Here is a 10,150-nt window from a genome sequence, read left to right on the forward strand (position 1 = left end):
AATCCCACGGCACGTGTTCCCCTCTTGGGGTGTGTTTGGAAGGCACAACACCCAAGAGAGGAGGACCAGCAATGTTTTGGCTGATGTGAGCCTGAGGATACGCAGCTGACTGAAAAGTTAGACACATTTAAATGGCAGCCTAACCCCTAACACTTTTCTAACTTCATTAGGTTTGTCTGCAGCTCTGACAGGAACACCTCGTGCTCCCTGGGCCAGGAGTCAGGAGCTGTCTCCTCTTAACAGGAGTTAAAAAAAACCCTCCAAAACTTCAGGTGATTACAGACTGGTTATGATCCTCCTTTTCATAGAATTGTCACAGAATGGTTTGGATTGGAGGGGACCTTAAAAATCACGTTTTTCCATGGGCAGGGACACCTTCCACTAGGCCAGGTTTCTCCAAGCCCCCTCCAATCCAGCCTTGCACACTTTTGCTTCCGTGGTCACCCTTGCAGGGATCCTGAATACGGATGTGACACATTCCTGTCTCTTCTGACCTTCACTGATGTGTTTGTAACACCCCAAAGTCTGGCACTGTGGAAACCACTTGCAGATTCCCCGTGGGATGTTACCAGTGGACAACTAACCCAGAGGCTTTCAAAAGACATCTGGAGGGCAGCATTCCCACAGAACATGGTATGTGGAATAACCTCTTCTCTCCTGTTTCTTTACCTCAGTTAGATCCTATTCCCAGAGTGCTGCTACCTGCACCTTCTCCACCTCACGCACATAATATACAAATTGGTTTGGGGTCTCACTAATTACAAACAAGTATTTCAAAATACTGGACCTACCCGATTCCCTAGAGCTTCCACATTTCTCTAACTCCCAGTTCTCTTGATTTCATGCTGTCTCAGCATTCTTACAGTCACAACAGAACCACCCCAAAAAGCCTATGTTAGATAAGAAACTTCCCCTCCTAAATACTCAGCAAATGAAGTATCAGCAGATGGAAAGGAATCTGTTCCCAGTCCCAAAGCTGCCCCCAGCCTGGTGGAACAACTCCCCCCATTCAGCTTTTCCCCCTAACTCAGCACCAAACAGGAATGAAAGAAGCACAAGAAGAATTAAGAGCACATCTTTTAAAAAACCCCATCATATTAATTACATTCATCAGTGGAATTAAGTGGTGCCACCTCTCCCCACCTCTAGCTCAGCCAGCTTGGCCTCCTCTTCGCAGTGACCACCACGTGAGGCAGAAAGGCTGGGGAATTCCTCTGCAGGGACCCACTGCTGCTTATTTGTGCAGGTAGGCGTCGAGCCAGAGCTCCCCCGAATCTTTCAGAGAGCTGCCAAGAGAGAACCACACTTCCTTAGAGACAAGGAAACAAAAGACAACGTCCTCGTGGGAAGAATTTCCACCCAGACATAAAGCAAAGGAGATCACAAAATGGGCTGGGTTGGAAGGGACCTTCAGAGGTCATTTAGTCCAACCCTCCTGCAGGGAGCAGGGACATCTTCAGCTCAGCTTGCTCAGAGACCTTCAGAGACAAGGAAATGCTGGTTACAGACCCCTTGGAAAGAGGAAGAAGGAACAAACCAGTGGGGCTACATCAGACAAAGACTGCAAAGCTAAAGCAAACAATGTAATTACTTAACTAGAATGAAAATAAAAGGAGCAAGGGCGAATTTTTGACACCTGGGGGCAAGGAGAGGAAGAAAGAAAACAAACAAACAAACAAACAAAGAATAGATGACAGTTTAAACTCATCTTTATGAAAACACTTCTTTTCCCTGGCCTGTCCCTCCCATAATACCGGAGAACCCTTCCCCTGGGAACACAGTGCCCAAGGGGAACTTACTGCACAATGTCTGCAAAGGCCGTCAGCAGGGGCTTGCACTGGTACTCGATGCCATGCTTGGCACACAGGGACTTCACCAGAGGGGCCACCTTCCAGTAGTTGTGCCTTGGCATTGTGGGAAAAAGGCTGTGGGGAAACAAGAGTGGGATTCAGTGGCATTTGTCGTCACCTCCCAGAATTCCTGCCCCTCTCCTGCGCTTGGAGTGCCCCCAACCTCCATTTGTGTCACAGCCATTAGTGCTTTGCAGTGGTCCCTGGCAATTCCCACCCATTCCCATCCCAGCTAGCATTCCTTGAAACTCCCTGGCATCCCCAACCCATTCCCAACTCACTGGTGCTCGATTTGGAAGTTCAGGTGTCCGCTGAACCAGTCGTTGAAAAAGGACTGATGAACGTTACAGGTTGCCTGGAGCTGAGGGGAAAGATAAAAAAAAAAGTCATATTTTGAGTGCTATTTTAGGAATGCCCCTTCTCAAACTCAACAGCAAGCAGGTACAGGTTTCTCATCATCTTCACGGGAATTCTGGCTGAACACAGCAGCTCCAAGAAGTTATTTCCAGTCCCAAAGAGATGGCAAACTGAGATATGCGATTGTCAGGGACTTAAGAGCACAGATTTGACTTCCCCAGTGAGATGAGCCACAACAACCCTGACTTTCACCTCTTTAACTTAAAAAAAAACTTGAAATGACTTCAAAACTAAAATGAAACAGAGCACGAGAGAGATCTGGACCGTCCCTCCACCATCTGAAGGGCATTGTGGCATCTTTAATTATTCCCCTTGGGACTTCAGTGCTCAGCATTTGAAGTGTCAGTCACTTCTGCACCTCCTTCCTGGCACTGATCACGCCACACAGTGAGGACAAGCTGGCTTGTGTTTCCCTCTCTCCCTTCCCACCACTTCTGTGACCAGCTCCCTTGGCCTTCACACCCCCAGCAGAGTAAATTCTCCCCTCAGAGCCACAGATCTCCATCAGTAAGGTCTTACCTGGGTAGAGAACCAGTCCACATTCTTGTCGTAATCGATGTGCATCGGGATGTGATTCATTTGTGTGACCCAGACAAACCAGTTACTCTCTATAAACCTGTGCACACAAACACACGAAAAAAACCATTGCAGACCTCACACCCAACCAAAACAAGTCAGCACAAAACACTTGTACACACACAAGCTGTTTGGTTTCTTTTCTTGACAAAATGAACACCGGGAACCTCAAACACCATTCCACCTTCCAAAGACACAAAAGACAGAAAACCACCTCTGTCCTGCTGAAAGGCATCAGGAGAGAGAAGAACAGGGAGCCATAAGAAAGATAATCAGGAAGCTGAAGAAAAGCTGACAAAACAGGGTAAAGGAAATGTTGGAATTCTAAACTGAATGATACCTGACTAAGAGATGAAGCCCCAGGGTACCCTTCACCCCCAGGAAGGGCAAGTAGGTGAGGAAGAACCGGATGTAGAAGGACAACATCCAGGCCAGGTCCTGCAGTTCAGGGAACAGAGAAAAATTCATTAAAAGGAAGAACTTCTGGCTTCTGAATTTACCATCACTCCCTTTTATTAATTGACTCTTCCTCCCTGGCCTCATCACAAAGCAACCTGACACCAGCCATTCCTGTGCTTGGGAATTATCCTGGCGTTGTGAGCCCCAGCACAGGACATGCCCTAAAGCATCCTATTTTCCTCTGGATCTACAGAGAAACCAAACAGTGAGAAAAGCAAAACCCCGGCCAATTAAAAGAATAACGAGCTCTGGTTTACCTCCATCTCATCTGTTTTTGTTCCACTTCACATTTCTTGCAATCTCTTTCTTTCCCTCATGTTATTTTCTCCTGACCATCCCACTTCCCAGGCAGGAATAAAACAGCAGGATGCCTTCTCTCCGACCCCATCTCAGAGAAGAAACTTCCTTTTTTCCTGAATTTTTTCCAAAGTCTCTAAAAACCATGCTGTTCCCCAAAGTCCTAACAAGCCATCTCCCTAAAAACTCTGAAAATCTACTGCCTATCCCCTGTTTCACTTCACACTGAGCTGTGAGGATTCCACCTTCATTTGAGGCTTTCTGAAAGCTACTTGATTTTTAATGCATCATTTTGCAAAGCAGAGTCTCACCAAGCCCTCCCCCCAAACCCCTTTGTTATCCAGTGGATCTCTTACAGAGAATGGCTGTGTGGAAGGTGCCCTCTCTCCCCCAGCAAACACTACTTCCCAAATCATATTCCCACAGAGATGCACAGCTCAGAGTTCCTCCTCCCAGTAACTCCTTGCAGTGGAATTTATCCACAAACCAAGGAGAAGTCACCCCTGGTGTCCAAAATCCTGCTGGAGCTGACTTACCACCCACTGCTTCCTCTGCACAGCGAAGTAGAAGACGTACCACTGGAAGTAAAGAGGCACCAGAGCTGGGGGACCAACTAGAGTGCAAAAACAGATGGCAGAGGCATTAATTACCCCAGTGAGGTGGGCTGGGAAAGGAAGGGACTGAGTGGCTGCTGTCCACGGAACTGCAGAGGGTTGGGTTACTCACTGATGAAGAAGTACTTGTGCTGGTGGTTGTAAGGCATGAATTTCTTCTTTTGCACACCAAGCTGTTAAAAATAAGCAAATTGCTCAGTCTGTGAGTGCTGTGATGGGTTTTCATCCTGCTTTGGGTGCACAAGAGGCTGGGCACTCCCTTGCAAACTGACAGCCACCTGCACAGGAAGCTCCCTCCCTACAGAGGGCACAAGTTGCCTAAAAACGCTTAAATTGAAACCCACACGAGGCACTGAGAACAGTTTGCTGCCAAACAGAGTTTCAGGGGAAAAAAAAACCTCCAAAAAATAACCTATGATATTATTAATAAAGATGACAGCGTGCAGAACTCCCACCTATTTGCAATTAGTCTCCAAAGCAGATAAAGGAGCAACTAAACATTAAACTGTGTCCATGGGAATGAGAGTGAATAGATCATCTTCCCTCTGAGACTGCTAATTTTTCAGTGTTTGCTGTACAAACATAACAGATCATGCCACTGACTTCCTTAGGAATGCCATTATATCCCTGTGCACGTCTAAATGAATTCCCAATAGCCCATTCCTTAATTTCAGTGTAAATCAGAGCATTTGAAGTGACACTTTGAATTTATATGACTTTTTTTTTTTTTTTTTTTTAAAAGCCATCCAATTATCTCCTGAGCTGTACCAGGAATAGAGCTGGACTCCAGATGGGAGCCACTCTGACACCCACTGTCAGGCTGAGACCACCGAAACAGCTTCTTTGATCAGTGATTGTAAAAGTTCCAGACAGCCCTGGCCTGTTGTCTGCTGCTTCGTTCCCCAGATCCCTACAATTAATCAGTCACAACGAGCTTGCTAAAGAGAGAACAACTTGTAATTTCATCTTCATACCCCTGCAAGTGTCTCAGCAGGGAAATTTGGATTTGTAATCGTGGCAGATATTTCATTTGTATTTTCAAGCATGGCAAAAATAACTTCTGGCGAAATTTTAAGGACACAAAGATCTCAGAAGCACTGAAATATCGAGGTGTTACTAAGGAATATTGGGAACTAGTGGAAGGCAAAGTGGCACTGTATAAAACCCGCTGACTGAACCAAACGCTCTGTAGGCTCCAAGCTCCCTGCAGCTCCCCAAATTTGAATCCTGCTGCTGCAACCTCCCAGCTTTTGTGAGGTCTCACCTCTACAGAGAGTGTTTTTCCCAGAGCAAAGAACAAGGGGTGCATGTTGACGTCGGGGTCCTTGCGGAAGCAGTTGGGTTTGGCGTGGTGCTGGAAGTGGAGGTGGTTCCACCAGCTGGCTGGGGCTCCCTGTGGGAAGGGACGAGAAGAGAGTGCCCTAAAGATGTTGCATCCTCTGCCTTTAACCCTCCCTCTGGATTTGCTTTCCCCTGATCCTGCTCTCCCAGCCCCTCCCAGCCCCCAGTGCCCACCTTCAGGTGGCCGATCACGAACTTGTGCACCCAGTGGTTCCACCTGGACTTGCTAAAGACCGAGAGGTGTCCAAAATCATGCTGGAGCCAGCCAGCCTGGGCCTGGAATTAAAAAAAAAAAAAAAAAAAGAAAAACCCAAACAACAGGGAAAAAGAAGTGTCAGGAGGGCCTGCATCTGAAAAGGGCTTTATTCTTCCACTCCCACGCTCCTCGCAACGCATCCCTGGATAGCAAGAGCGCTCCCACTACCAGGACTCCATCCAAACACTCCCCTTTCACAACAAACCAATGCACTCCAGACTTTGCCTAACGACTTCTAGCCCTGGATAGTTGTTTTCGCGAGGAAGGAAAGAAATCCCGGGAGAAAAACAGCCCCGATGCCCAGAGACAGCATTTTGTTCCCTCACAAAACCGCCCTGAGATCGGCAACAAAGTCTCCTTTAAGGAGCAGCTTGCTGCTGCCTCCTCCGAGTACTTGTAATTCCGAGGGGATCAGCTGGCCACGGGGGGAATAGCTGGGGCTTTGAGAGCTGCTCTGCCCTCTCCTCTAACTCCCTGCAAAGTTCCCATGGGAACGTGGTGGCTTGGCCCCTGCACACAGCCCTGGAGTTCCAGCTCACCAGGGGAGGGGAGGGGAGCGTGGCTTTCGCTGGGAGGGAGGCTGGAATAAGGAGGGCTTTGATGGGACAGGGGAAGGGAAAAGCAGGGCAAAGCCTGCACTGCCACAGCAGCTCTGGAGTTTTGCCCCTTTGGCGGGAACCAGGGAGAAGCGGCATTTTGGGGAGTCTGTGATGCGGTTTCTCCCGTGGCAGTGAGCACCTAAGTCCCAAATGTGGTGTCTGGGGCTTGTTTTCCCCAGCTCCTTACCTGGACAGTGCCTAAAAGCACTGCAGAGAGGAGGAAAGGCAGCGTGGACGCTCCAAAATACCAGATGACGAGCCAAGCTGCAACATCCAACACCAGGATGTGGCAGAGATAGAGGAGGAAAAAGATGTGGTTGGGGTTGAGAAGCCCCATTTTCTCCACCGTCGCACGGAGCTCACGGAAATCTTCCACCAGCTTTTTCTGTGGGGAGGCACAAAAGCATCTGCAGGTCAGAAAATGCCTCAGGAACTTAAAGAGCAGCTGAGTTTCCCCCCTCAGGGGTAAAAAAAGGGAAAAGCTGAGGGTCACCTGCAGACAAATCTTTGCAAAAATACTAATAATGACATGGAATGAGGGGGAAACTTCAGCCAACAGAGTGATTCCAGGAGATACCATGATACAAGGAATTCTGGCTGCCAGCAACAGAAGTTAAATAGCTCCATTTCAACCCAGATCCCAAATTTTTAAGACACTTACATTCTTGCTGGGCTCAAAGCTGGGTTGATCTGGTGCCAGCTCCCCAATCAGCAGTGGGTTCATGTACTTCCTTACCAGTGTCTTGTCAAGATGAAAAGCAATGAAAGGATCCTGAAACACAGACACAGCAACAGGATGGAGAAAAATGATCATTTGGGAGGCAGGAAAAGAAATATATTTCATGGCATGTTGGACTCAGCAGAAAGCAACCCCAGCTAAGGGAGCTGGCTTGAGCAGATTTTACTGCCACAAATCTTACTGCCCTCCAGTTGGAACTGGAGGGTCCCAAAGGTCCCTTCCAGCCCAAACCATTATGTGATTCTGTGATTTGAAGCTCAGTTCTCTGTCTCATTTTCAGTCTGGATGGTTCTGAAAAGGCCATTTTCCAGCCTTACGATTCAAAAGATCCCTGCTAGGGAAATCAATGACTTTTATCATTTAAATGTAATGTCCTTCTCCATGGCAACCAGGTGAAAAGAATCACTAGTGACTGTTATCACATCCTATGTTATACTCACATTCTATCCTTATATTTGAATTACAAATCCCCCGAGCACACAGGGCAATTTCACATCTTATTCCTACCAAAGATCTCCCATTTATGCCTTTTTTTCACATTTCTCTCCCAACAGATATTTCCCTCAGTCTAAGGATGTTTTTTTTCCTCTTTTCTGAGACAACGTTTGCCTGTTGTGCATCACTGTGTAATCTTCCTTCATCAGGTGTTGTATATCACTATAATTACTAAGTCATCACTGTGTGCTTTTAAAATAAATTGTGCTTTTAAAAGATCTCTAGTCAGGAAAGGGGTTAAAAAACTGGCTGATGTTGCCAGCTCTGGGTCAGCTGGAGCATCCTCTCTGCTCAGGGCTACTGAATAAATGAGGGAAGGACAGAGGGGAACCACCATTTGTATTTTCTCTTTGCAAAAAGGGAAAGAAAACAGGGAGGAGTATGTGGGCAGATCAGAGGGGGATGGTACCACACATTTAAACCAATCCTTTCCATGGGGGCTGTAAAACCTGGCAGTGCAATCCCAGCTGGAGGCGAAGGGATAGCTGATTGGACCATCCAGAGATCAGAACACTCCAGTAGCATCTGGCAAACCAAAAGTGCTCTTTCTTCACTTCCCATTTTTCCCGGTTTTGAGGAGTCTTGTTCTTTTCACTCCCAGGACAAAACTGGTGGAAAACAAAACTTGGCAGGGGTTCCTGAGCAGTCAGCAGTTCAACTGCACCCAGCAGTGACACTGATGATATCACCTAAGGAATGCAGCTGGCATCCAACCATGCTCACACCATGTGCTGACCCCTCTCTGATCACAGATTCACAGAATGTTTGGGTGGGAAGGGTCCTTTAAAGCTCATTTCATCCACCCTGCCGTGGGCAGAGACATCTTCCATCAGCCCAGGATGCTCCAAGCCCCGTCCAACGCGGCCTTGAACATTTCCAGGGATGGGGCAGCCACCACCTCACTTGTTCCAGTGATGGGGCTTTGAAAATGCACACGAGCATGCTGAACTCAAGAAGTGTGTGCAAATCCACATGCTATCTTCAGCTTTAAGTGATATCTATCTGACGAGATCTTCACATGAAGATCTCAAGTTTCATCCTTTCTGATCAGGGACAAAGGTGAAACACAGTCCATCAAAACCACTCTTGGTGTAGATTCACATCCCATCCCCACCCTCGGGTCCAAATAGGTACATCTGGAGAAATTAACTTTCTTCTGTGAAAAACATAAGCAGACAAAGGGAGGAAACACACTGAACAAAATCACCCCACGCCCGACTCGAACAGCATCCACTCCACTTCGCAACAGTTGCTGGCATCCAGGCACGAGTGATTCATTTCTCTTGATGACTGAACTACGACTTTCAGTAATAATTTTGCTCTGGTGCCACCTCTTGGAAACACGGCGCTGGGCTCTTTAAAGTTCCAGGAGGCTGGATGTGCGTCCATGCACTCGCGAACAACTCTGCGTGCGCACACACAGCGGTGCCACCGTGAAACCCGCCTGTGCCACACGCATCAATCTGGAGACTTAATGTTCTTATTGACTCTGCCTGCAAAAATTAGGGAGGGCTTTTCCCCCAGATCAATGCCCGGCTGCAGACGCCCTGTTCGCACGCTTCTGAAGAAATTCCTTTTCGCAATTCCTTTAAAAATGTTTCCAGCTCCCGGAGGAGCGCGGGGTGCGCGTATTCCTCTGCACATCGGAGGCGACTCGCACCGTCCGTGCGTGTGTGTAACAGAGTATATCTCGTTAAACGTCTTAAAACGAGCTCTGTTCCCGTGCCCAGTGATCCCCCCCCGCGCATCCTTCCTCCATCCCGCCCCGGGATGCCGGGGATGGATCGGATCCCCCCCCGCTCCGCTCTCCCCTCACCGTGGCGTCCTGCCCGGCGTAGTGGCTGATGACCCGGGAGCCTCCCGGGTGGCTCCGGCAGAAGCGGCTGATGTCGTACACCTTCCTGTCGATCACCAGCCAGCGCTCCTGCGGGGCCGCCCCCCGCCCGTTCCGCTGCCCGATCTCCTCCCAGGTGAAGCGCCGCAAGCCCCGAGCGGGCTCGGAGCCCTCCATGGCCCGGCTCGGGTGGGTTCCGCCTGGGCACGGCTCGGCTCGGCTCGGCCCGGCCCGGCCCGGCTCCTCCTCCGCGATTCCCCCACGCCCACTGGGCTGCGCTCGCCGTGCGCCCGCCCCCGGGGCCGGGGGGGACCGGGGGGATGCTGCGGGATTCGGTGATGGACGTCACGGAACGGCAGGGAATCCGGGCTCCCGCAACAGGCGTCCTCGGCTGTCCCGCCTGGAATGGTTCGCAGAATCGTTTCGTTTGGAAAAGCTGCCTGAGAGCATCGAGCGCTGCCGAGGCACGCCTGACTCATGTCACGGAATCACCGAATTCTTCGGGTTGGAAGGGATCTCTGGAGATCACCCGTTCCAACTCTCCCTGCCGAGGCAGGGTGACCTGGAGCGGGTGACACTGAAAGGCGTCCAGTGGGGCTTGAATCCTTGCAGGGAGTGAAATTCCACAGCCTGTTCCGCTGCTCTGCCACCCTCAGTGGAAAGTTCTTCCTCG

The 10,150-nt window shown here is 49.3% G+C and overlaps 1 protein-coding gene across 1 annotated transcript; it reads right to left on the minus strand.

Moving 5' to 3' along the window:
- Positions 1-655: 655 nt before the first annotated feature.
- LOC114066084 (acyl-CoA (8-3)-desaturase-like) lies at positions 656-9,734 on the minus strand. Its single transcript, XM_027900488.1, has 12 exons — positions 9,460-9,734; positions 7,071-7,181; positions 6,597-6,794; positions 5,729-5,830; positions 5,478-5,606; positions 4,326-4,386; positions 4,136-4,212; positions 3,184-3,281; positions 2,787-2,883; positions 2,132-2,211; positions 1,800-1,925; positions 656-1,286 (listed from the first exon to the last, which is right to left on the minus strand). The coding sequence occupies exons 1-12, from the start codon at positions 9,652-9,654 to the stop codon at positions 1,235-1,237; spliced, it is 1,326 nt and encodes a 441-aa protein (XP_027756289.1). The 5' UTR covers positions 9,655-9,734; the 3' UTR covers positions 656-1,234.
- Positions 9,735-10,150: the final 416 nt, after the last annotated feature.

This window comes from Empidonax traillii, unplaced genomic scaffold (genome assembly GCF_003031625.1).
Source record: "Empidonax traillii isolate 1590-97213 ecotype Southwest subspecies unplaced genomic scaffold, ASM303162v1 scaffold733:size745334, whole genome shotgun sequence".
Classification (NCBI taxonomy): domain Eukaryota; kingdom Metazoa; phylum Chordata; class Aves; order Passeriformes; family Tyrannidae; genus Empidonax; species Empidonax traillii.